The sequence below is a fragment of the Ornithorhynchus anatinus genome, chromosome 1 (assembly GCF_004115215.2).
Source record: "Ornithorhynchus anatinus isolate Pmale09 chromosome 1, mOrnAna1.pri.v4, whole genome shotgun sequence".
NCBI classification, from domain to species: domain Eukaryota; kingdom Metazoa; phylum Chordata; class Mammalia; order Monotremata; family Ornithorhynchidae; genus Ornithorhynchus; species Ornithorhynchus anatinus.
Genome location: NC_041728.1, coordinates 71,746,846 through 71,774,842, shown reverse-complemented (window position 1 = coordinate 71,774,842; position 27,997 = coordinate 71,746,846). Strand labels below are relative to the sequence as shown.

Genomic DNA, 27,997 nt, shown 5'->3' with positions numbered 1-27,997 from the left:
TCAGTGGTCAGTATATTTATACTGCCTCGGGGAATTGTGCACTATGGCTTTATGCCTGGTCTCTGGAGTCTTTGACAAAACCCACCTACTGGCAGCAGCAATTTGAAGGTGCTGCAGTTCAAAAGAGTTGATGTTAAGTGGCTCTGAGCTGCAATTCCTATGTACTGACTGCCTCCCTGAATTCCAGAGCAACTGAACTACTGCCCATCCATCAGGCCCCTTAATTGACCGATTCCCTTCTGGCCAGTGGCAGAGAGATGGCAGTAGAGTTTTAGTTATGGGACCTCTCAAGAGGAACACCTTCCTCTGCAGGCATGTCTCTCCTATTTGATATCATTCATTCAATCATTTTTTATTGAGCGCTTACTGTGTACAGAGCACTGTACTGAGTGCTTGGGAGAGTACAATACAATAATAAACAAACACATTCCCTGCCCACAACGATCTTACAGTCTAGAGGATGAGTTTACTAAATGCTTCTTCTTAGTGGCATCCCTCCAGAAAAAATTTGGGAACAACTGTAGTACCTGGCTCATCCTTCCTGCAGAAACGATATAGGCATGTCACTCCCCTTCTTAAACACCTCTAGTGGTTGCCTATCAACCTCCGCTCCAAACAAAAACTCCTCACTCTAGGCTTCAAGGCTCTACATAACCTTGCCCTTTCCTACCTCTCCTCCCTTCTCTCTTTCTACTGCCCACCCTGCACACTCCGCTCCTCTGCCGCCCACCTCCTCACCGTCCCTCAGTCTCGCCTATCCCGCCGTCGACCCCTGGGCCACGTCCTCCCACGGTCCTGGAATGCCCTTCCTCCTAACTCCGCCAAACTAATTCTCTTCCCCTCTTCAAAACCCTACTTAAAACTCACCTCCCCCAAGAGGCCTTCCCAGACTGAGCTCCCCTTCTCCCTCTACTCCCTCTACCGCCCCCCCCTTCACCTCTCCGCAGCTTAACCCTCTTTTCCCATTTCCCTCTGCTCCTCCCCTCTTCCTTCCCATCCCCTCAGCACTGTACTCGTCCGCTCAACTGTATATATTTTCATTACCTTATTTATTTTGTTAATAAAATATACATCACCTTGATTCTATTTAGTTGCCATTGTTTTTACGAGATGTTCTTCCCCTTGACTCTATTTATTGCCATTGTTCTTGTCTGCCTGTGTCCCCCGATTACACTGTAAGCCTGTCAAACGGCAGGGACTGTCTCTATCTGTTGCCGACTTGTTCATTCCAAGCGCTTAGTACAGTGCTCTGCACATAGTAAGCGCTCAATAAATACTATTGAATGAATAGTAATGTTGATGAGAAACTGTGAGCCCATTGTTGGGTAGAGATTGTCTCTATTTGCTGCCAAATTGTACTTTCCAAGCACCTAGTACAGTGCTCTGCACACAGTAAACACTCAGTAAATACAATTGAATGAATGATAATAAAAATAATAATAGTGTTTTTTGTTAAGCACTAAGTATGTACCAAGCATTTTACTAAGTCCTGGGGTAGATACAGAAAATCAATTCCTACATGGGGCTCACAGTAAGTCCAGTGCTAAGAACAGTTCTTGGTACAAAGTAAGCATTTAACATATACTATTATTATTAAGTAGTAGGGAAAATAGGTATTGAATTCCCATTTTGCAGCTAAGGGAACTGAGCCACAGAGATGCTTAGTGCCTTACCCAGGGTCACACTTTCATTCATTCAATAGTATTTACTGAGTGCTTACTATATGCAGAGCACTGTACTAAGAGCAGAGCTGGGATTAGAACCCAGGTCCTTTGACTCCCAGGCCCATGCTCTTTCCAGTAGAGATTGAAATAGAACAAGCATCTTCAGGGATGTTTTGGAAACAATTCTAGCAGGGGAAGTGACAGCAGCCAGTCTCATGGTGCTATTCAATTGTGCCAGCAGATCCGATCAGTAAAACCAGTCAGAGAATAACACTGGAAATCTATGAAGTGGAAACTAAGAGAAAAGAGAAGGGAGCCCTGAGGAATCCAAAGCACATCCTCAACAGAGCCGGGGATTACTGACAACCATATAATCAGATGGTCCTTTGGGAGAGAATGAGCCCTTCCAACCTCAGAAAATGTCAGCTACAGATTGTAGTGGAAATGGTTAGGGTTGGAGGTGTGGAACATGAAGAAAGAGACTTTAATGCTGATGCAGTCAGTGTTCCCTCATAAATACTATTGGTGGGTGGCCAAAATATGACATGATATTGTATAAAGAGAAAATGCCAGAGCCAACTGAGTTAAGTTCATAATTTGATAACAGTGTGGCCTCATACAAAAAGCATGGATTTGGGAATCTGGGACCCAGCTCCACTATTTGCCCACTGTGTGACCTTGGAGAAGTCATTTAACTCTTCTGTTCCTTAGTTTCGTCATCTGTAAATTGGGGATTCAATACCTGTTAGCTATCCTATTTAGATGGAGACTCCCATGTGGAACAAGAGCCTTGTTCAAACTAATGATCTCATATCTAACCTAGGATTTAATAAAGTACTTTGAATATAGAAAATGCTTAACAAATGCTGTGCCAATAAAGGAGAAAATTAAAGAAAATCAATTTTAGAATAAAACAAGTAGAAATCTTTTATGTAAGACACAGACTTATTTACAAGTGGAATAAGTAGGAGAGATACCCTGACAATCAGATTCCTGGGTCATTTGCATCTGAAAGCAGCCATTTTAGAAAATACAGCATTTATAACATTCTTCGAAGAAAGATTATCCCTGTGCTCCTCAGAGGTTGAAAACGATAAAATCTTAAAAAAGAAAAAAAATGCTTAAGTAGTTATTGCTTCCAATGTTTGAAAATTGTTATGAAAATGGTCTCTCCGAAGCAGGGTGTGATTATTAACAAAAGCTATTTAAATTGAAACCATCCTCATCAAGACATAATTAAGAACATATACCACATGGCTACCCACTGATATAGAATGGAGCTACAGTCAACTTTTTGGCAGTAGACTCATGCCTCGAATTTCAAGGAAAATTAGGTTTCCAATTGGCCTCCCTAACTTGGGCAGCTGGTTAACTCTCACTAAAACATATACCAAAAAGCAGAAGCAGCAAGATGCTCGCTTTTGTCTTTAAGCCAACAAAGACCCATCTACTCATTTTTGGCCAAAACCTCTAGTCCAAAAGTTCCAATGGTAGACTTATCATAGAAACCAAAATTTCTGTTGGGGAAGAAAGTGTCCTCCTGGAAGTGGTTTGGAAGATAATCTGATTGGATACAGCCCCCGTCCCACATAGTACTCCCAGGGTCAATCCCCATTTTCTAGATGAGATAACTGAGACCCAGAGAAGTGAAATGACTTTCCCAAGGTCACACAACCAACAAGTGGTGGAGCTAGGATTAGAACCCAGGTCCTCTGACTCCCAAGCCCAAGCTCTATCCACCAGGTCACATTGCTTCTCAGTGATTCTTAGAAGTAGTGCTCTATCCATTACACCACCCTTGGGATTGCTCTCAGAAATGATGATACTAAAGAAATCCTTCCAAGTGGGTGAGTCCATAGTAGCTCAGCAATACAAAGAGGATACATGTGAACTATCCTAGGTGCAAGAAATTCATTTTAGTCATATCATAGCTACAGGAACAGAAACTGTCCAAGGCTAACACCTAGATTTCTCCATGGTCTGTACAGTGTTCTTTCTGAGATTTGAGCCACACAATGGTTAGACCCATTCTTACAGGGAAGAGTATGATGGTCTTCTAACTCCCCCTGCTAAAATATACAGTGCCAAAGTACAACTTGTCAGCACATCTTCAAGCTCTAAGTAGTTCTTGAAACTTGCAGTCACCTAGGCATACCCTAGGTGTGGCAGGTCTCAAAGGATGTCCTCTCCCAGAAACCCTATGTCAAAAATTACCATTCCCTGCCTGAAAAAAGTTTAATTAGAAATGTGTAATGTGGTCCATCATATTTGCATAAGACATCACTACTTGTGGGCTATAAGAATAATCATGGTATTTAAGAGCTTACTATGTGCCAAGCACTGTACTAAGCTCTGGTGGGGATACAAGCTAATTGGGTTGGACACAGTCTCTGTCCCCCATGGTGCTCGCAGTCTTAATCCCCATTTTCCATGTGAAGATATGGAAGCATAGGGAAGTGAAGTGACTTGCTCGACGTCACACAGCAGACAAGTGGCGGAGCCCGGGCTCTATCCACTAGGCAATGTTGCCTCTATTCTCTTTCCCAAATGCTTAGTACAGTAATCTGCATACAGTAACTGCTCAATAACTAGAATGTAAGCTCATTGTGGCTAAGGAACATTTCTGCCAAATCCGTTGTATTGTACTATCCCAAGCTCTTTGTACAGAGCTTTGTACATAGTAAGCATTCAATGAATAACATTGTTTGAGTGATTGACAGGAAGTTCTTCTATGAGTGTGGTTGAGGCTTTGTTTTACTTGCCTACTGTCCTCCTTGTTTTTAGTTTCCTGATTTATATAGGACTGATATATAAAAATATACATATGCATATATATGTATGTATATGAACTTACAAATGTATGCATAAACACACATATATATATAAATGTATACACATATACTATAGAGGTAAATATTTTAATATTTGCCTCCTCCATTATAGTGTGAGATCCTTGTAGGCAAGCAACGTGTCACTCGTTTGTTTTGCATTTTCCAAACATTTAAGTGCATCGCTCAATAAATGCTATTGCTATTATCACTACAGTGTATGCATTGTCACTCGTTTGTTTTGTACTTTCCAAACATTTAAGTACATCGCTCAATAAATGCTATTGCTATTATCACTACAGTTTATGCATCTATACATGCATGTATATGTATATGTCAGATATAATATAGACACAAACAGAAAACATTCTAATAGGAAAGACAAGATGGATGAATACAAACACAGTGAAAATGGGACAATGAAAAATAAATATACTCTATATTGCAAATAATAAAATCGCACATTGGGTGTCTCATGTTAATCAAAGCTTGAAACAGTTTCCTTAAATGTAATAAAGGTACAGACTACTAAAAGACAACAGAGTACCTGAAAAAAACCTATTGGGAATCTTTTCCTTGACCAATTCAAATTTTACCACAAAATTAAACAGAAGAGAAATTTCTTGAAGTGTATAAGCCGAAAACCAGTCTCCTGCCTCTCAATTGCGAAGGAGTTAGAGATTTCAGATCAACCGTACAAAATTTTCCACATTTCTAAAAGCCCAGGTACAAACTTCAACATAGTATCAGTTAATCAGTGATATATATATTGAGTGCTTACTGTGACCAAAGCACTGAAGTAATGTTTGGAAAGTATTGTTTAATTACTTACTGTGTTTGGGTAGATACCAAATACTCAGATTAGACACGGTCCCTGTCACACTTGGGATATATAACCTAAAAATATACCTAAAGGTCTAGGAATGACACATTCCAGAAGGTATTCCATTAAAAAGAGACTTTTTTAAATAAAACTTTACCAAAATTCAACAGTTTTGATTCATTCTGGGGGAATGCATTCTAGGATTTGGATCATCTCTCCATTACAAGACTCACAGTCTGCAAATGAATCAAACTGGTTTGATAAATCCACAATTCAGAGAAAAATCTTATTCCTATAGGCTTACCAACTGTTCAGTAAGCACTGTCTTCCAAATTCTGATGAAACTCCTTTAATGTTATTCAAATCACTTGGATTAATTTAAGCCAAAGTATTTTATTCCCAGTGGAAAAAGCCTGAGGGAGAGTCTGATAGAAACCTTTCGAAACTGGCAAATTCTTCATCATTTCCAAATATAGCCCCATACAAGAACTTTCAATACCTGTCCTGCGTTAAGGAAACTCAGTGAGCTGGTCACGCCTAGGTCCTTGGATCCAATCTGCTGTCCATGCTGTAGCGGGTGCAGCTAAAAAGCAAAAAAGTCAGTAGATGAATATGAAAGGAAGGGAGGCGGAGGGAAAAAATGACACTTTAAAACTTGCAAGAATGTGTTCTAGAGGTTCTAATAATATTCACTGAGAATCCATGTGGGCCTTAAAGAATTTCAGACACAAAGACTCATTGTCCCATGACACAGTTACTGAACTATAGCACTTCTAAAATTAAATGGGCTCTTGTTTTGGGGAGACATTTACAAAGGCTAAAAATGTATGATTTCTATTTCTTGTTCAATCTCCTTGGTAATAAAATTGCAAGGGGATAGCACGTTAGAAATTCAAGTTTTACTTCAGTCATTAAAATAAAAAATAAGTCATTTGGTCCTATAAGAACTGTCATGTCTACTTTTTGAAAATTACATGTGATTAATGAAGAATGAATTTTCAATCAATGGCATTTCTTGAATGAAACCAGCAAATATTAGCATTTCACCATTTTCAAAAACAGAAATTTAACCTGTACTTTAGAATTCGAGCTCCTAAAAACTAGGCTCCTTGGACCTGATCTGGATTTCTGATTACAGCTATGTGACATGCCACTGGCTAGAGAATTCCCCTTCTTCTTCTTCTACTACTTCTTTCTTCTTTATTTATAATAGGAAAAGAGATGGCATATCATATAAGGTCCTTCCTAGCCAAAATAAGTCAACTAGATGTATTGTCATATCCTGCTTTTATTACTGCCTCCTATCTCTTCCTGCTGCAGTCCATACTTCACTCTGTTACCCAGATCACTTTTCTAAATACAGTTCAGTACATAGCTCCCCACTCCTTAAAACCTTTCAAAAGTTGCCCATCCATCACTGCATCAAACTGTAACTCCTTACTGTTAGCGTTAAGGCAATCAATCAGCTCTCCCATTCTCAACTTACCTGACTAATCACTACAACACCCCAGCCAGCACACTTCACTCCTCTATCGCTAATTCATTCATTCATTCATTCAATAGTATTTATTGAGCACTTACTATGTGCAGAGCACTGTACTAAGCACTTGGAATAGCGTGGCTCAGTGGAAAGAGCATGGGCTTTGGAGTCAGGGCTCATGAGTTCGAATCCCAGCTCTGCCACTTGTCGGCTGTGTGACTGTGGGCAAGTCACTTAACTTCTCTGTGCCTCAGTTCCCTCATCTGTAAAATGGGGATTAAGACTGTGAGCCCCACGTGGGACAACCTGATTCCCCTATGTCTACCCCAGCGCTTAGAACAGTGCTCGGCACATAGTAAGCGCTTAACAAATACCAACATTATTATTATTATTGGAATGAACAAGTCGGCAACAGATAGAGACAGTCCCTGCCGTTTGACGGGCTTACAGTCTAATCGGGGGAGACACACAGACAAGAACAATGGCAATAAATAGAGTCAAGGGGAAGAACATCTCGTAAAAACAATGGCAACTAAGAGAATCAAGGCGATGTACATTTCATTAACAAAATAAATAGGGTAATGAAATTATATACAGTTGAGCAGATGAGTACAGTGCTGAGGGGATGGGAAGGGAGAGAGGGAGGAACACAGGGAAATGGGGGGAAAAGAGGGTTAAGCTGCGGAGAGGTGAAGGGGGGGGTGGTAGAGGGAATAGAGGGAGAAGAGGAGCTCAGTCTGGGAAGGCCTCTTGGAGGAGGTGAGTTTTAAGTAGGGATTTGAAGAGGGGAAGAGAATTAGTTTGGTGGAGGTGAGGAGGGAGGGCATTCCAGGACTGCGGGAGGACGCGGCCCAGGGGTCGACGGCGGGATAGGCGAGACCGAGGGACGGTGAGGAGGTGGGCGGCAGAGGAGCGGAGCGTGCGGGGTGGGCAGTAGAAAGAGAGAAGGGAGGAGAGGTAGGAAGGGGCAAGGTGATGTAGAGCCTTGAAGCCTAGAGTGAGGAGTTTTTGTTTGGAGCAGAGGTTGATAGGCAACCACTGGAGTTGCTTAAGAAGGGGAGTGACATGCCCAGATCGTTTCTGCAGGAAGATGAGCCGGGCAGTGGAGTGAAGAATAGACTGGAGTGAGGTGAGAGAGGAGGAAGGGAGATCAGAGAGAAGGCTGACACAGTAGTCTAGCCGGGATATAACGAGAGCCCGTAGCAGTAAGGTAGCCGTTTGGGTCACTGTTCCTCAGTCTGGTCTCTCTCACCTCTAGCCCCTTGCCCATGTCCTCCCTAGAGCCAGAAATTTCCTCCACTTTAATATCTGACAGACCACCAGTCTCTCCACACTCATAGCACTCCTAAAACCACATCTCCTCAAGAAGCCTTCCCTTAACTAAGCCCTCATTTCCCATCCTCAGTCCCACAGCACTTATTAGCCTATAGTTAAACTCCGCCACTTCCATTATCTGTAAGCTATTTTAATGTCCATCTCCCTTTCTAGACTGTAAACACTTTGAGGGCAAGGATTTTGTCTACCAGGTCTATTGAATTAAACTCTCTCAAACACTTAGTGCAATGCTCTGCACACAGTCAGTGCATAATCAATACCATGGATTGATTGATTGAATTGTGGTCTTGCCCTATATGTCACATTTTGAGTCCAAAATCCATGACTTAGTGCTAATAAAATGAGTGTCTAGGAGCCAGGTGACCTGGGTTCTAGTCCAGCCTCCAATATACTTCCATTTTTTATGGTATTTGTTAAGCACTTACTATGTGCCAGACACTGTACCAAGCACTGAGGTAGATACAAACTGTTCAAGTTGAACAAACTCCATGTCCCACAGAGGGCTTACAGTCTTATTCGCCAATTTGCAGATAAGGTAACTGAGGCACAGAGAAGTTAAGTGACTTGCTCAAGGTCACACTGAAGACAAGTGGTGATGCGAGGATTAGAACCCAGGTCCTTCTGACTCTCAGACCTGCACTCTATCCACTATCCACACTGTTTCTCCCTCTTGCCCCATGTGAGCCTCATATGGGACAGGGACTGAATTCAACTTGATTATCTTGTATCTACCTCCGTGCTTCAAACAGTGTTTGGCATATGGCACATAACAAATACCATTATTATTAGCTGATAACTGATACACAAACCTTATCTCCTGGGTGCTACCCTTCTTTGTACATTGCAGTGCCCCCTCCAAGAAAATAGTTATGAGCAATTTAGCCCCTCTAAGAATAATCCCCATCTGTTCTTTCACAAAGGTGCCAGCTTTGGGACATGCAGACTTCTCAGCACCTTCAAAAAGCAACCTTCATCGGAGATTTCACATATCTCCTAGGCTGTAAACTCGTTGTGGGCAGGAAATGTGACTGTTACATTGTTATATTGCTTTGTGCACAGCTAGGGCTCAATAACTATGACTGAATGATCATTCATTCCCTGTCTGTCCTCTCTAATTCTTTTGTATGTATGTTGTCTTCATCCCATTCAGTCTGATGGCCTGCTCAGAAAATCAAACTTCACAAAAAATCAAAGCATTCTGACTGTGTTTGGGTGATTCAGTTGCTACGGGAACTGCCTCTAAAAAGGGAAACAAATCCTATTTGTAAAAGAGTACCTGAAAGAAGAAGCACATGCTTGATGTCTGGTGAATTGAATTTTACCTGGGACCTCCTGAAGGGTACCAGTTGATAGGAGTGGTTTTCATTTCTCAGCCCTGAATGTGGCTAATATTTCCTATTGTGCAGGTTATAGGACATTTACTTTATTCATGGCTATAGCAAAGAAACAATCACTCCAAGGCCAGAACTTTTTTTCTAACCAGTTTCATGATCATGCAAATCAGTAACAAAAATAGAGTAGATGATGAGAACAGCAATTCCTCCAGTCCCATGACATCCCGGAAACTTCTTTAAAGATTGTGACCTCTGTAAAATGTCTGTTATTATGGTTAACACACGAGAATGTTCACATATTACCTGATCATGATTTATTGCTTAAATGAGAAGCAGCATGGACTAGTGGATAGATCATGGGCCTGGGAGACAGAAGGACCTGGCTTCTAATCCTGGCTCTTCAATTCACCTGCTGTGTGGCCTTGGGCAAGCACTTAGCTTCTCTGTGCTTCAGTTACCTCATCTGTAAAATGGGGATTTAGACCATGAGTCCCACGTGGGACACGGACTGTGTCCAACCTGGTTAGCTTGGATCAAACCGGAACCAAGTACACTGCTTGGTACATAGAAAGCACTAAAATACCATTAAAAAAAAGTTTCTTCATTCCCTATCAGGTAGGATGTTAGAGTCTCAAAGGAATAACCGTATGGAGGTTCTTCGGACCATAAGACTGATGTAACACTGACGATCCCTTCTGCATCCTGAGTATGTAAAGACTACCCCTTGCTGAACTGTCACATTTGCTACTCACTATGACTGGAATGCTATCTATTACTTTGTCTTTGTATAGGGATCTTCCTCTAGGAGAACCACTCTAAGTTCTGCTGTATCCCGTCAGTCCACAGCCAGACTGCATTATTGGAAGCCTTGCTTCATTTTGTCTATAGAGCACCTCTTTAAAAAAAAAGGTACCTGTTAAGCACTTACTCTGTGCCAGTGTACTAAACATTAGGGTAGTAATAAGGTTTCACACATTCCATATCCCGTGTTGGGGCTCACAGTCTTAATCTCCATTTTACAGATGAGGCAGGTGAAGCTCCAAAGAGTTAGGTGACAGCCTTATTAAAGGTCTCAGACTTCACCCAGGAGGTCTCTCCCAATGAATCCCTCTTTTCTGCAGCTCCATCTCCCTTCTAAGTTACCTATGCACTTGGATCTGTGACCTTTGGGCATTTGATGTTTACCCCACCCTCAACCTCACAGCACTTCTGAACATATCTATGTTACATATTATAAATCATTTATTTATAACAATGTTCATCTCCCTCTCTAGACTGTAAGCTCATCGTGGGCAGGGAATGAATCTACCAACTCCATGGTACTGAACTCTCTCAAATGCTTAATACAATGAGTACTCAATAAATAACATTGATTTATTAGAACAGTCCCCTGTATATAGTAAGCCCTCGATGAATACCACTGATGGATGGATGCTGGATGATAGAGGGGTTAGGACACTAAAGAGACAACCATCTGAAAGAAGACCCTTTAGTTGCTTAGGAGGAATTTGCAAACTTCACAAAAGCAAAGTACCTTTTTGCAAAATGGGTAATCTGAATTTGGGACATTCAGAGGCCACAGTCCATTCCTGAGTTGCTGAGTAGATACAGCACAAGCCTGGGAATCAGAAGGAACTGTGTTCTAAACCCAACTCCACCACTTGTCTGCTGTGTGACCTTGGTCAAGTCACTTAAATTCTATGTGCCTCAATTCTCTCATTTGTTAAATGGAAACTGAGACTCTGAGCCCCATGTGGGGCGTGGACTGAATCCAACCTGACCTTTTATCTACACCAGCGCTTAGAATGGTGCCTGGCACATAGTAAGCACTTAACAAACACCACTTTTCTTTTAAAAAATAAAGATTCCTTCCTTAGGTTCAGGCTCTCCCCATTAGGCTCTTAGAACTGCTATAATGCATTCAGAACCTTAAGAAACTATCTATGGCCTGACTGAAACAGCCCCACAAGTAGAATTTTGGCATTGGAGAGAATCAAAGTGCCCCAAGAAGCAACTAACTTATTAGTAGGGAGGGACTCTGACAATGGTGAGAACAGAGTCCACAAAATAGCCAGTCCAACTTTTTTGTCTTTTGAATGGCTAGCTAGCAGTGTAAGGCAAAGTGGCCAGTGCAGGGACTATCACATTCAGGTTTGGTCTAGGGGAGAGAGGAAGAGGGTATAAAGTCCCCTATCTAGATGATGACCAAATATTTCCCTCTTATGCAGCATGGTCTAGTGGATAGACCGTGGGCCTGGAAGTTGTTAGGACCTGGGTTCTAGTCCCGGCTTTGCCACTTGTCTGCCACAAAAATTTCCCAAAGCACCAAAAGAAAGACAGACTGGGAAATTTTTTATTGTTCTATCCAAACTGGGGTTCTGGGTCACCTTACACTGGCTCCATTCACTTCGGTCACTGCTGTAGACTAAAGCTAGTCCAGGCAGTGTCAAGAAAAAGGATGTGCAGTGTACTCCCCAGGAAGCGCACATGGTGGTGAAATCACCCGGAGTTGGGGGTGTCCATTGGATTCCTCTGTCCCAATCCCAGCAGAACCTCTGTACTCCATGATGAAAAGCCAGTCATAAATCACACCGGCTCTTTGATATGACAATTAGGAGAAAAATTAAAAGAGGTGTCACTAGGTGCCAAAAATCGAAGAGTATTTGACTGACTGAATGAAAAGGACTAGGAAGAATTCAGGAATCCACTTACTGTAACTGATACCCATTCTATTTTTAATCACCTCTCTTGGGCACTTACTGCCAGATTCCAGTCAAGTCATGTTCCAAAATGTAGCCAGGTTGACAAATTATCAATGCTTCATTTAACTGCAATTTCCCAGGTGAATACCACTTCACCTGGTTCAGTATTCCACCACAGAAGACAATTCAGTGTCAATTTGGGAAGGCTTGCTGAATAAAAAAAACTCTTCTAAGGAAAAACAGGCCTAGAGAAGGATAAGAATGGGAAGGGGGAAGGGGATTAGTTAGGGAAGTGGTTTTGTAATCAAAGAAGAATGCCTAAAGCAGGAAAATCAAGGTATAAATCAGAATGATTTAAATATGTAAAATCATTGTGGCTTCAATTTAGTAATAATAGTAATAATAGTTTGGATATTGTTAAGCGCTTACTATGTGTCAGGCACTGTACTAAATGCTGGGGTAGATACAAGGTAATTGGGCTGGACACTGTCCCTGTCCCATATAGGGCTCACAGTCTTTAATCCCCATTTTACAGATGCGGGAACTGAAGCCCACAGAAGTGAAGTGACTTGCTCAAGGTCACATAGCAGAAATGTGGCAGAGCCAGCATTAGAACCCAGGTCCTTCTGGCTCCCAGGCCAGTGATCTCTCCACTAAGCCACAGCTGCAAAGTAAGTGGTGCCATTCATGCCTGGTCCGGTGGAGCTGGAAGGCGGGAAATCAACAGTTAGTGACCCTGGGGCTAATATGGATGGCAAAATTGCCCTCTAGCCTTTGGTGGTCCCCTCAGATGCTGGAGCATGGCACAGGACAGAAACTCAAAACAACAGGGTTGCACTCCCCTTAGCTGCAGTCTGGTGCCAACCTTCTAAACCTGACCCTAAGCACCATATGCATAAATAGAGAAGCATATGTGCAACTATATAAATATATAAAAAATGCAGACACCCAAACACATACATACATTCTTGAAGCTAATGCTACTAACAATAAGATCCTCTCTATATGTGCAAACATAGCTGTTTGCAAGACTGGATGAGGCAATATACTTTTCCTCAACAATGATGGTCCCAGAAAATGGGACTGATAGGACTTTGTTAGGATCAGAGCTCCTCTTTAAATCAATCAATCATATTTATTCAGCACTTGCTGTATGTAGAGCACGGTAATAATAATAATAATAATAATGTGTCCAGCACCATTCTAAGGGCTGGGTAAGATACAAGTTAATCAGCTTGGACACAGTCCCTTTCCCACTTGGTGCTCACAGTCTCATTCCCCATTTTACAGATGAGGTACCTGAGGCCCAGAGAAGTGAAGTGACTTACTCAAGGTCATACAGCAGACAAGTGGGGGAGTAGGATTAGAACCCCTGACTCCCTGACTCTCAGGCCCATGTTCTATCTACTACACAATGCTGCTTCTCTAAGCCCTTGGGAGAGTACAATACAACAGAGTCAGTAAACACTCTCCCTTGCCAAAAAAGCCTACAGTTTTAGAGCTTACAATCTTTTGAAAATCTCCTTCTTCCACTTCTCGACTTAAAATATTGTAGCATTGTGTTTTCTGGTTCCCACTATTTGTTAATGATCTGGGTCTGCCTGTCGTCCGTCCCTCCGTCCCTCCGTCCCCCCCGTCCCGTCCCGTCCCCCCCCCCCCCCCCGTTTGATTGTAAACTCCCTTAGGGCAGGAATCCTGTCTTCTGCTTTCACTGCACTCTCCCAAAGGGCTTAGACTGGTGGTCTGAGCACAGTGCTCTGCACACAGCTGGCCCTCAAATAGTGCTAGTTGATTTTCCTGCTACTGAGACAGTGAAAATGTAGGGAAGGTGCCCAGTTCACAACCCCATAAACACAGCAGGAAGGTGCTATGTGAAGACTAGTAGAATGGGGAAAGTTTCTCAAGAGCCTCTGCTGCCAGTGATCAGCTGTTCAGAGCCACTTGTCCCATCTCCAGCCAAAAAATTATTGAATAATTTTTATCATCACACCCCCACACCAAATCAATCCATCAATGGTATTATGAGTGCTTACTGTGTGCAGAGCATTGTAATAAGTATAAGAAGTAGTGTGGCTCAGTGGAAAGAGCACAGGCTTTGGAGTCAGAGGTCATGGGTTCGAATCCCAGCTCTGCCACTTGTCAGCTGTGTGACTGTGGGCAAGTCACTTAACTTCTCTGTGCCTCAGTTACCTCATCTGTAAAATGGGGATTAAGACTGTGAGCCCCACGTGGGACAACCTGATTCCCCTGTGTCTACCCCTGTGCTTAGAACAGTGCTCTGCACATAGTAAGTGCTTAACAAATACCAACATTATTAATAAGTGCTTGGGAGAGAACAATACAATAGAGTTGGTAGACATGATCCCTGACCTTAAGGAGCTTACGGTTTAGTGTAGGCGCCACCCCCACCATCTGCCATGTACCAGGACCAGTAAATTCAGTCACCGAGCCTGGAGGAGGGGAGAAGAGGGAGGAATGGTTTGGGGAGAAAACCTCCTGTATTTCTGTTCACTGATATCTTGCATCCAGGCAGCTCATCGCTTCCTTGGAACTCCGCTCAATCAATCAATTAACCAGTGGTATTTACTGAGTGCTTACTCTGTGCAGAGCACTGCACTAAACAATTGGGAGAGTATAGTATAACAGAGTTAGTAGACCCATTTCCTGCCCATAATGAGCTTTCAGTCTAGAGAGACAGACTTCATTATAAATAAAAAAATAATTTATATGTAATTTAAAGGTATGTACATAAGTGCTGTGGAGTAAGGGTGGGACACGTATCAGATGCTCAATCCAAGTATAGGTCACAGATCCAAGTGTACGTAAGGGCCTGCTCAGAGCAACATATGACTGACACTGGGTATCCTAGATCCACTTTCACAGTCTCCCACTCACCAGGATTTCCTGGTATCTCAGTGGGACCAGTCCATGCCTGCCCTGCTCTCATATACCAGCTTGGGCCCAGAGATTTTTGCAGGAAAAAATAACAAGTAAGTGAAAATGCACATGAACATATGAGTTTGTGGATGCATGTGTTTGTGCTTGTGTGTGTGTACAATTTTACCTAAATGTGAAGATTGCAGACATGGGAAATTTTATTGTTGAGAGATCAAATTGAGTTGTGAAATTCACATCCTTTATGAAGTAATAGCAGTAGTATTTAGTAGTTACTGTGTGCAGAACAGTGTACTAAGTCTGGAACAGAATGAACAGGTGGGAATTAGACATGGTCCCTGCCCCTTGAGGGGTGTATGGCGGACAGCAGAATCTGTTTTTAAAGCACAAGATTATCCCCATTTGTTTTAGGGATACGGAATCCAAATTAGCCTGTGAGAAGAGTAATGCAAATTAAAATTAAGAAATTAAAATAAAAATATGTGAGCATTCACCCCAGTTTCTAGGAACTGATGATTCCTGGCACCCCCGTGATAAAATTTGACAACTTTCCCTGAAGACCTGTCAACCTGTCAGTCACGCATCAGTTTATGGCTCATTCAACATCTGCTGTCTGCACTGCTTCAGAAACTAATCTGACCTAAATGTCTAACTGCCTCACGAGAAACTGCTGCAAACAGAGCCCAGTTAATATTCAATCCAAGTAATGGAGCATGTTGGAGTTAACACAAGCATGGGACTAGAACACATCAGAATTCACAGGTCACCAAACAGAGCCCAGTGCTACAGGATTGACAAGTGTGTCAAAAAGCAATCTTTCTCATGAAAAGCTCAGCATCAACCATCAGCATCAACTTCATTTGTATCTGCTCTTGATACTGCTGAGTTTTAGAGGTGAAAATGCTCTGTTCAAAATATGACCACCTTTCATCCCATTCCACTACCCAGACTCAACTGAAAGTAGAAATGTATCAGTATTTTCAGTCTCATCTGAATGTAATAACCTTGTATGATAAGCTAATGGAAACTCAGGAAAATTGAAGGGAAACCCTCATTTATACCATAAACAGGTGACTGGCAAGACTCATTTCTTGCACCCTATTAGACTACCAGAAGCACCATTTCCTCCAGTATAGGAACTTAGGATACAATAGGAATGAATAGGACAGATGCTGAAAGGTTGTACATCTTGGATTAAATTCTCAGGCATGCAACAATATTGTATTTTGATAGTATTAATATGAGAGTTCTTTTTTTTAATCTATCTGCCACATTGCCCATTTAAAAAGTATAGGGAATTAATGAAAATTTTAAAATCTACACTTACATATTGCATAAAATAAATGTTCATAAAGCAAACTACTATGGGGAGAAAAGTATAGAACCTTGAAATGTTCTGACAAGTATCCTGTTGTGCATAACCTTGACTGTGTCTTTGATAATTAGCATATTACTATGTCATTTGCAAATCAAAACTGTAAAACCACCATTTGACACATTTTAAAATCCAGTATTTAGCAGAACAGCATTGAAAATGTAATTAAAAGTAGGAATACTTCTTCTAAATGATCTAAAATTATAGATCTGGCCCACTAGAAAGAGCACGTACCTGGGAGTCAGAATGTCTGGGTTCTAATTCTGCTCCACCACTTATCTGCTGTGTGATCTCAGGCAAATCACTTCACTTCTCTGTGCCTCAGACACCTCATTTGTAAAATGGGGATTAAGACTGTGAGCCCCATGTGGTACAGGGATCGTGTCCAACTCAATTATCTTGTATCTAGCCAAGCACTTAATACAGTGCCTGGCACATAGTAAGTGCTTAATGAATACCATTAAAAAAATTGCCCTGACTACTGAAGACATTTAGAATATGATATTAATTGGGTTTTGACTTTTGAAAGAGCTTTCAAGTTGCAAGAAAAAGAGAGAGAATAAATGATCAGGATTAGGAAATTATTTTTTAATCTTTTTAAACCCAGAATAGATTGCCAAAAGAAAAGTGTTATTGATTTCAAAGGTGGCAGCCTCAGTTTGACAAGAAGTAACTGGCCAAAGACTTCACTGCTCCTACAACCTAATAAAAATGAAACCAATTGTAAATTCTTTGTCAAAATGACACTCTATCTTGTGGCTTAGTCAACTCTTCAGCTCAGAGTTCTGCCATTCCATTGAATTGCTCAGGGAAAATAAATTCCATTTAGAGTCAACCATAGCAACACCCGTTCCATATATAGAAAGCTGTAAACACCAGTTTGTTTGAATATGAAGCTATTTTCCTGGAAAAAATCCTCTCTGATCTGGAGTAATCACTTTAATTCAACCACCACTCTTTGTCAAGAAGAGATGACTTTGAACCATATTCTTTCAAAATGCCGCTGATTCACCCATCGACTTGCTAATAACTTTGTGCTAAGCCTCATGGAGCACCCTGAGATGATTATCTGAGTACTTTTATCTGAGAAGTGACGTACTGCTGCCTTTTCCTTTGGAAAATCCTTGCCAGATTGACTTCTAAATGTGGATATGTTGATCATAACTCTTTCATGTCACCTATGCATTTGGATCTGTACCCTTTAAGCACTTGGTATTCACCCCATTCTCTGCCCCACAGCACTTATAAGCATATCCTTATACCCTGCCATTCCCCCTACCTGTAATTTATTTCAATATCTGTCTTTCCCTGTAGAGTCTAAGCTCCTTGTAGGCAGAGATCCTGTCTGTCTACCAACTCTATTGTATTGTAGTCTCCCTAGGAATTAGTATAGTGCTCTACACTCAGTAAGCACTCAATAAATACCATTGATTAATTAGAAAAGCCTTAGCTGGAAACCAGTTTTATTAGAATGTGTCACTGAAGACAAGATCACATTCAATATTTTGAATGAGTGATGGGCAGAATCTTGAGAATCTCTCTCTTCAGTTGGCTTATCTTCGGCCGGGTTGATGCAGGTTTGAGGTAAATTAGTTTAAATTAGTCTTCTCAAATGTGTTCTCATGAGAACCCAAATATTAAAAGTACTCATGGTATTTGTTAAGCATTTACTAAGGGCTGAGCAGCTGTGTGGTTAGTGGATAGAGCATGGGCCTGGGAGTCAGAAGGACGTGGGTTCTAATTCTGGCTCCCTCACTTGACTGCTATGTGACCTTGGACAAGTCACTTCCTTTATCTGTGCCTCAGTTACCTCATCTGTAAAATGGAGACTGAGACTGTGAGCCCCATGTGGGTCAGGGACTGTGTCCAACCCAAACTGCTTGTATCCATCTCATCACTTAGTACAGTGTCTGGCACATGGTAAGCACTTAACAAATACAATTATTATTATTATTACTATTAATCTTTCCTCATGTACCCACTGCCAAATCCCCAGTGTCCCTTTGGGGATTGTGAGACCCCCAAGGGCCAGGATGTGAGTCCTCTTTACCCTTTACTGTGTTGTTTCCCAGCACTTAGTACAGTGCTTTGCACCCAGTATGTGCTCGATAAATTCACTTGAATAAGGGAAAGTTATTCCTGTAATCTATGGAGGGTGCCTCATGGCATGAAGATATTGGTGTCAGTGAGGATAAGAGTAAGAACAGGAACAAAAGGAGAGGGTATTGAAAATGTCATCTATTTAAGGAGATAGAGTCTTGATCACCTTATAAGAAAAGATACTGTGTCTTAACTGCTTGAATTATACCTACTTTTGTGCTTATCATAATAATTGGCACATAATAAGCACTTAACAAATACCCCAATTATTAGAGAAATTGTGTTGTCTAATGGAAAGAATGTGGGCCTGGGAGTCAGAAAACCCGAGTTCAATCCTCACTCTGCCACTTGTCTGCTTTATGACCTTGAGCAAGATGCTTCACTTCTCTGTGGCTCAGTTTCTTCATCTGTAAAATAGGGATTCAATGCATGTTCCCCTCTTATTTAGACTTTGAAGCCCATCAAGGACAGGGACTGTGTCCAACCTGATTATCTTGTATCTACCCCAGTGCTCAATACAGTCCTTGACATACAGTAAGGATTTACCATATCACAATTATTATTATTATTTCTATTATGATTATTAAGACTTAGTCTCAGATCAATAATGAACCCAAACCAGAAGAGAATCTGCCCAAACTGAGGGTAAGGGGAAGGGGAAGGGGCAGGTTTGGGTTCTCTTCCAGACAAAAGTTATAGCTTATGGACAGTCCTTCACTGTAAGTGCTCAGGAAATACTATAGAAGGACTGATAGATTATAAGGGCTCACGAGCTTGGTTTTGAAATACATTGTCCAGGTACTGCCTCTCCGTCTAGTCCATTAGGCGGGGACCTCTAATGGAACATTATTATAGAGGCTATGAGTGGCTGCCATTATTCAGCACTGGAATGGATTGGATGCAACCAGAAATCCTTCAGAGCGCTGTAGATCTTTACCAGGGTAACTAAATCCCTTTGCCAAAGTAATATCACTTTGTAATTCTTCTTAAAATCAAGGCTTTTGAAAACTACAATGCTGTGTCTCTTCTTGCTCAACATGCAAGGTCAATATTTATGTTCAAATGTAACTTGGTAGCCCAGTGGACTTTACATACTTATTTTATTCACTCAAAGCTTTTTGGACACAAGAACTACCAACAGAAATACATGAAATCTTCATTTTTAGCTCCCTTTTGAAATGAGTTGAAATGTCCACCAACACTATAACAAGGCCCCTAAACAATATAAAAGCCCTTTGTTATTGACCAGGGAGAGGCCCTGTCTTAGACACTCCAGTAAAAAACCAGTGACCAAAAGCAGTGTGATACAAAAGCCAGTGTGGTTTTGCAGAAAGAGCATGAGGCAGGGAATCAAGAGGTCTGGATTCTCTGCCACTTTCTGGCTGGGTAAACTTGGGCAAAGCCCTCTCTTCTCTGGACCTTAGATTCTTCATTCCTTCCTTTCCCTACTTCACATGGGTGTGAAGGGGACAAAATGAGATCAATAGTATGAACTTTCTTTGCAAATATAAAAGCTCTACAACCAGTGCAAGAGTCATCTACAGGCACAGGAGAAGGAAGACCATGGTTAAGCAGAATTTGTTTGGGTTAGACCACAAAGTTAAAGCTTTTTTTTAGGAGGACCAGATGCCTCTACCTGGCCAGCCCTCCATCTTAGTCCTCCGCTCCAACTTCTGTCACTGCCCTGGAACACTCCAGGGAAAATGCGTATGGCTGATTAGAATGTTGTCAAAGAATCAGGCAGTGTTTCTGGAGTCCTAGTTATCCTACTGACACCCAGGGTCCTAGCTAGCCTCAGTGCAGCTCACACTCCTTGTGGCTGAATCATACCATCGGTCTCTAGGCTTTACTGAGAAATGGGGAGAGAAGATCTCAGTAAATTCCTTACTGAGAAATGGGGAGAGAAGATCTGACCCTTCCTCAGGGAGGAAAGAAAGATTCATCCTACCATGAAGAAGGATGAGGAAACAGGGAAAGGAGGGCATTCAATAAATGAGGGAAGCAGCGTGGCCTGCTTGAAAGTGCACAGGCCTAGGAGTCAGAGGACCTGGGTTCTAATCCCTGCTCTGCCACTTGCCTGCTGTGTGACCCTGGGCAAGTCACTTAACTTCTCTGTTCCTCAGTTTCCTCAGGATTTAATATCACTTCTCCCTCATACTTAGAGAGTGAGCCCCATTTGGGACAGGGACTGTGTCTAACTGGATTGATTTGCATCTACCCCTGTGCTTAGAACAATGCTTAACACGTGCTTAACAAATATTTTTTAAAAATTATTAGAAGGCAGGTTTGGCTCTAGCATTTCATTGACTTTCTAGCCATTAGGAAATTAGCACAAAGTGTTTTGTATAGCATCCTTATTTTCTTATACATCGCATGTCTCATTTTATAATCACAACATCTATTTGAGGTAGCGAGAGGAAGGAATTGTTATCACCACTTTACAGAAGAAGATACTAAAATAAATGCAAGTTAAGGCACTTGCCCAAGATCCCACAGCAGGCCAATAACAGAGCCAGGACTAGAACCCACGACCCCTGGTTCCTAATTTCATGGTCTTTCCACTAACCCATACTCCCTTACTAGGACTATTTTCTTCATCGTCTTTTTCAGATCATTCCCTTTATTCTAGAAAGCCTGGACATTAGTTGTGTCTCCTTTATCAAACTATTGACATACCATGGCCTTAAGAATCTAGCTTGGCTGTACTATCAAGGTACTAATGGAAAAAATTAATTTTGGGTCCCAATATATAAGGGAAATTCAAGTCAAAGTGCATTCTTAGTATAAAAAGAGAAGCAGTGTGGCCTAGTAGAAAAAGTATGGGCCTAGTAGAAAGTGAGATTAGTGACTTAGTAGAGTAATAATTATAATTATGGCATTTGTTAAGCGCTTACTATGTGCCAAGCACTGTTTTAAGCACTGGGGTAGATACAAGGTAATCAAGTTGTCTCACGTGGGGCTCACAGTATTAATCCCCATTTTACAGATGAGGTAATCGAGGCACAGAGAAGTTAAGTGGCTTGCCCAAGGACTCACACCAGACAAGTGGCAGACCCGGGATCATCCCCCTAGCTCTACAATTCTTTATAATAAGATGGTTTAGTTCCTGTCAAAAATGAGTTGTTCAACCCCATCATACCAGTAGAGACATTAGGCTGAATGTGAACTTCAAAAGTCATTTCTCCTAACCCTTTTTTAAGATCATGTTACACTAAAACAGGCCCAACAAATGGCAGTGATCTGGTTATCAAATATCTTGGAATAAGAGATCAATCAATCTTTCAGGGGTAATTACAGAGCAATTACTTTGGGCCAAGCACTTTCTTGCCCACAGTGAGAAATTACTCAATCTCCCATGACTTTTCACTGACCTAAAGTTCTTCTGATTATCTAACATAAATCCTTCATCCCACTACCTATTTCTCAAACACTTCCCCAATATGAGAAAGCTCTGTGACCGTGAAATAGTTTTATTTATTTAAATGGCATCATACTTAGTATTATCCCTAGAAAGGAAATTTTGAAATCATTTAGAGGTAGGTGTGGGCGATAATTTCTCAGAACATAATGTGCACAGTTCCAGTAAAACCAGTGAATATCAAAAATGCTTGAAAGTTCATATGAGGACTCTGAGAAAGCCTTCCTCCTTGAAGCAGCATAGCACACAAGTTTAGAAGAGGAAGGACAGGCTCCTTTCTGATTCGCTACCTCAACAGGGATTGGGAGGAAAGGGATCTATCAATCAATCTTATCTACTGATCTATAAATCAATCAATCAATCAAAAAAAATTTGTGAGCTGTGCTCAGAGCATTGTACTAAGCACTAGGGAAAGTATAGTGGAGTTCGTAGGCGCATTCCCTGCCCACAAGTAGCTTACAGTGAACCCTCTGGTACTTCTACCATGTCAGAAAGCCAGACGTTCTGCCATTCACTCATAGAATTTTGCCCAGAGGGACTGAGCTCCCAGAAGAGAGTTGGAGCAGTGCTTTCCTCCAGTCAGTCTCATAAATGAAAGTTTAGCCTCAGTTGCATCCATCCATCCATCCAAATTCCCCAACCTAAGAAATGTTCATCTTATAAAACAAATCATTCTGGGCTGCAGTGCCAATGCAGAAATCATATGCTGTTTTTTTTAGATGAGGGCTACAAGAATCAACTAAAAACAAATCGCAAGAGTGTCTGGCCTTTTTTTTTTCCAAGAAGGAGAAGTCATCCTATGTTCAATCACCACTCAAACCAAGTTCCAAGATGGTAGTGATTAGTGCAAAATCATCCCATTCCCGATTCAATTCACACTCTGCAGTGAGGCACAGCCCCTGTACAGAGAGTTCTACTCTACCATAAAATCAATTGTATTTCTCCACCTATTACAGCAGACACGTACCAGCAACTCTTTATCAATTTGGGCTCCAAAACCACCAACTTCCTAACTGCAAAGATATCAGACTTGTTTGAATAATGATTTCTTAAAAAGTTGTCCCAAACCGTACCACCAGAAAAGTATTTTCTCCAAAGAGAGGAAGTACCATGCATTGATTCTGGGAGGAGAAAAATAAACTCAAATGACATTAGCATTGACTAATTCCCCAAGTGGATACAAAAGGTAAAAATCTAACTTGGTTGGCCTGATTAGCCTCTAAAGCCCTTGATTTTTAAGCATTTGAAGACTTGAATTATGGAACAAATCACCTGACCATTAAAGCCACGCTGCTTAAAAATCTCCAGCAGGAAAAGCAATCCTTTTAACCCATCCCATGGTTCTGAGAATCCAGAATTCACCTCATTGGGAAGTTTCTGAGTCAGAAATATATTAGTAATGGCTGCCAGTTGTGATTCCTGGACCAATAAGGAAGCACAAAAGAAAAATCAAGGAAGGAAAGACAAATGGAGTCTCTTGTTTCCCCAAACTCAAATCTTGGCCTGACTATGAATCAGATTAAACTTAAAATGAATATAACCAGTGAACCTAATGTAGCAATTTGGACTGAAAACAGTGGCCATTAAGAGGCAGGTGGGATGCTTTTGGTTGCTCTATGTTTTAAACCACTCTGCCAAAATCATCCACTTCCTAAAAGTGCATCAGAGGGTGTGATCTAGTGGATAGAGAATGGGCTTCAGAGCCAGAGGACCTGGATTCTAATTCCAGCTCTGTCACTTGCCTGCTGTGTGACTTTGGGTAAGTCACTTAAAATCTCAGTGCCTCAGTTTCCTCAACTGCAAAATGTGGATTCAATACCTGTTCTCCCTCCTGCTTAGACTGGAACCCCTAGTGGAACAGGGACTGAACCTGACCTAGTTAATTTCTATCTACCCCAGCATTTGGAACAATGCATGACATATAGTAAGTGTTAACAAATACTGCTAAAAAAAAGCTGTGAAGAGCATTTCCAGAAAATTTCTGCATTTCTAAAGAGGACAGGATGCTATAAGAAATCACGCCAATTTGAAAGTGCTGCTGACATGAACACTCCTAGTAAAGTGAAGCAGGAATCACAGTTATGGCTCAGTTACAGCACAGGAACGAACAAACTGAAACTCCTGGGAGTTGAGGCAGATTCCACCAAATGCAGTTCAAAACCCCTGGAAATCATTAGCTTGGTGCCCAGCAGGACTCTCTTTGACCAATCCATTAGCTGTGATTTCAAGTGTAGAGTGTATCTATTTTAGCACTGTAAAATTCCCTGTGGCATCAGATGAGGGATGAATGAAAAATCTGACATTGTTTCAAGCTGGTCAAGGTTCTACATGATACTGGATACACTGAAAAACTTTAACAATAAAAGCAATCAATGATCCAGTGTGGTTGACTCACAAGAAGTAATGAGGGAAGCTGGATACTGGCAGCTTAGTGAAGCAATAAAGCAGGCTGGCATGGATAGGAAATGGGAATGGGAGAGGCATGGCCTGGTGGAAAGAGCACTTGCCTGGGATTCAGAGGACTTAGGTTCTTAACCTACTGTGTGATGTTGGGCAAGACTCTTAACTTCTCTGGGCCTCAGTTTCCTTATCTGTAAAATAAATGTTTAATTCCTTTTCTCTCCCCTATTTAGATGATGCACCTCATATGTGACAGGGAGTGTGTTCAAACTGAGTAACTCACAGTCAAAGAGAAGAAGTGTTTTATAACCATTTTCCAGATGAAGAAACTGACTCACAGAGAAGTTAAGTGATTTGCCCAAGGTCACACAGCAAGCCAAAGACAGAGATGGGACTAACTGGAACACAGATCATCTAATTCCCATACCTGTGCTCTTTCCACTGGGCAGTACTGTACTATAGAACTGGCTTGGGAGTCAGAGGTCATGGGTTCTAATCCCAGCTCCACCACTTGTCAGCTGTGTGACTTTGGGAAGGTCACTTCTCTGTGCTTCGGTTTCCTTATGCTTCAGTTTCCTTATCTGTAAAATGGGGATTAAGATTGTGAGCCCCACATGGGACAACTTGATTACCTTGTATCGACCCCAGGACTTAGAACAGTGCTTGGCACATAGCAAGAGCTTAACAAATACCATTATCATTATGATTATTATGGCCCCGACTGCAAATTAGAATTTTCAATATTAAGAAAAGATTAGGGCTAGGTTTGTTCAAGATGGTATTTGATTATTCATAATAAATCTTTGCTGTTCAGGGAAATTTATTTTGTGCTCATTTACCTAGGATCAAGATTTCCTGCCACCTGAAGCTGCATGGCCTAGAGGAAAAAGCATGGGGCTGGGAGTCTGAGGACTTGGGTTCTAATCCTTGCTCTGCTGCTTGCTTGCAATGAGATCTGGAACAAGTCACTTAACTTCTCTGTGCCTCATTTTCCTCAGTTACAAACTGAGGAATCAATACCTGTTCCCCCTCTTACTTAGGCTGTGAGCCCCATGTGGGACAGGGACTGTGATTGATATGATTAACTTGTATCTACCCCAGCACTTACAACAGGGATTGAGACATAGTACTTCACAGATACCATAATTTTTAAAAATAATTAAACCGAGACTCACCTCTTTGGATTCTTTATTATTTATTTACTGTACAATAATGTACCAACGAGAAAAACTATAAGTCCAATCACACTGCTCAATTTACCACACATGTGACATTATTATATCTGCTCATGCTGTAACTTGGCAATCTTTGTGTCATCAACCTCTTAGGTAGAAAGGTCAGAGGTGATTTACCTTAGCATTCCTCTCAACGAATGGATTGAGCCTTCACTCAAAAATCTGAAACTCTAACCTCCTACCCTTCTACCTCTCCTATGTACTTAGGTCTGTGACCCTGAGGCACTTTGATACACACCCTGCCCCAACAGCATTTGTGTGCAGAGCTTTAAACTCTGTTAAGAATACAAACTGTGGAATTTGTTAAGCATTAACTGTGTGTCAAACACTGTAAAGGGTGCTGGACAGGTACAGAACAATCAGGTTGAACAAAGTCCCTATCTCACAAGGGGTCACAATCTAAGTAGGAAAGTTGCTTTCCTTTTCTGAAATATATTTTAGTGTCTGTTTCCCCCCTAGATTGTAAGCTCCTCAGGGGTAGAGATCATACTTTCTAACTACTGTATTTTACTCTCCCAAGCAGTAATGCAGTGGTCTGCATACAGTAAGGGCACTCTTGGATACTCCATTAGATTGTAAATTCCTTGAGGGCAGGGAATATGTATTTTGCTTCTGTTGTACCCTCCACACACATCGTACTATGTTTGGTGCTCAGAAGAGGCTTAATAAACATCAAGGATGGATGGACCCAAGGACAGGAGGAAGTGGGCCAAATCCAGAGGCAGATCCATGAGTGAGAGAGAGCATAGAACACCACCATGGAATCAAAATAGTATTTTACCTTCAGGTGACTGAAGGTCCTAATGGGTCCTCCACATCAAACTGAAATTCCTTTCCACCGGGTTTAAAGTAGTCAATCACCTTGCCCCATCTTACTTCACCTTACTACTCTTCTACTACAACCCAGTCCACACCCTTGGCTCCTCTAATGCCAAGCTATGCACTATTCCTTGTACTCATTTATCTCAATGCAGACCTCTCAAGCAAGTCCTGCCTCTCATCTGGAACAGCCTCCCTCTTCATGTTCGACAGATCATCACTCTCCCCACCTTCAGAGCTTACTGAAGGCACATCTCCTTCAAGAGGTCTTCCCTGACTATCTAGGCCCTCATTTCCTCTTCTCCCATTCCCTTCTCTGTCACCCTTGCACTTGGATTTGCATACTTTAACAACAACTCCCTCAGCCCCTCAGCACTTATGTTCATATCTGTAATTGATTTATTGATGTCAATATCTATCTCCCTCTAGACTATAAGCTCACTTTGGGCAGCAAACATGTCTACCACCTTAGTTATATTGTATTCTCTCAAGCGCTTAGTTACAGTGCTCTGCCCAGAGTATCATTCCCATAGAGTTGGGGAACCTATGTCCCTCCCATGGCATAGTGGATAGATCATGGGCCTGGGAGTCAGAAGATCATGGATTCTAATCCTGGCTTTGCCACTTGTCTGCTGTGTGACCTTGGGTAAGCCACATCACTTCTCTGTGCCTCAGTTTCCTCATCTGCAAAATGGAGATTGAGACTGCGAGCCCCAGATGGGACAAGGACTATGTTCAACCCAATTTGCTTGTATCCACCTCAGTGCTTAGTATAGTGCCTGGCACATTGTAAGCACTTAACATATACCACAATTATTATTATGTGGAAAATTGAACACAGAGTACACACCTCAGGGCCACATACAAGTACTCAATAAACGTCACTGATTGATTGATCCCGAGGAGTCCGTGTTCTAGACCCAAGTAGAGAAACTTCTACCACCTCTGTAATGACTGGCTATGATCATGTCTCCTGCATTCCATTCATCTTTCCAAAATGAGGAATAACACTACCTTTGATTTCTCTGGTGTTTTTCTAATGAAGACTGCAAGGTAGTTTAACATCTGTCATCCAATTCGTCCCCACATCCTCCCCAGGAATTCCTGTGAGATGGGTGCCATTATTGCCACTTCGATTTCTGTCACCCACAGATGTGGTATATTAACACCAGGAAGATAGAAGCAGACAATCACTGCACTGTTCTCACAGATCTCTGGAATAAAATACACTATTAGCTATTCTTTTCGAAAGAGAATTGTTTTTCTCCCCTACCAAAATTTCAGAATTATGTTCTACATCAAAGTGTCCAGGTATGGGCAAGAAGGGAGTCTTGGTGCTTTAATCTGACAAGTCTTCTAGTTTAATCAATTACTCTTCAGTCTCATGTACTTTCTCCTGGCTATGGAGATGAGAGTATTAGAATGTGCCCCTTTGCTCTTCATCATCAAGAGAGATGAGAGATGATAATACATGTAAAGATAATAATAATAATAATGGTAACTGTTAAGCATTTAATATTTTCCAGGCACAGTACTAAGTGCTGGGGTGGATACAAGTAAATCAGATTGGACTCAGTCCCTGCCCCACA

At 41.6% G+C, this 27,997-nt stretch overlaps 1 protein-coding gene across 15 annotated transcripts in view; it reads right to left on the bottom strand.

Annotated features, from left to right (window-relative positions):
• Window positions 1–27,997, bottom strand: part of LOC100073568 (muscular LMNA interacting protein) — a 221,747-nt gene that overhangs the window by 134,096 nt on the left and 59,654 nt on the right. For all 15 annotated transcript variants that reach the window (XM_029075082.1, XM_029075002.1, XM_029075053.1 and 12 more), the window contains one exon: window positions 5,815–5,898. Coding sequence is in view for 13 of the 15 variants with exons in the window: in XM_029075002.1 (XP_028930835.1) it covers window positions 5,815–5,898 (84 nt within the window). In the remaining 2 variants the exon portion in view is untranslated. The remainder of the gene's footprint in view (window positions 1–5,814; window positions 5,899–27,997) is intronic.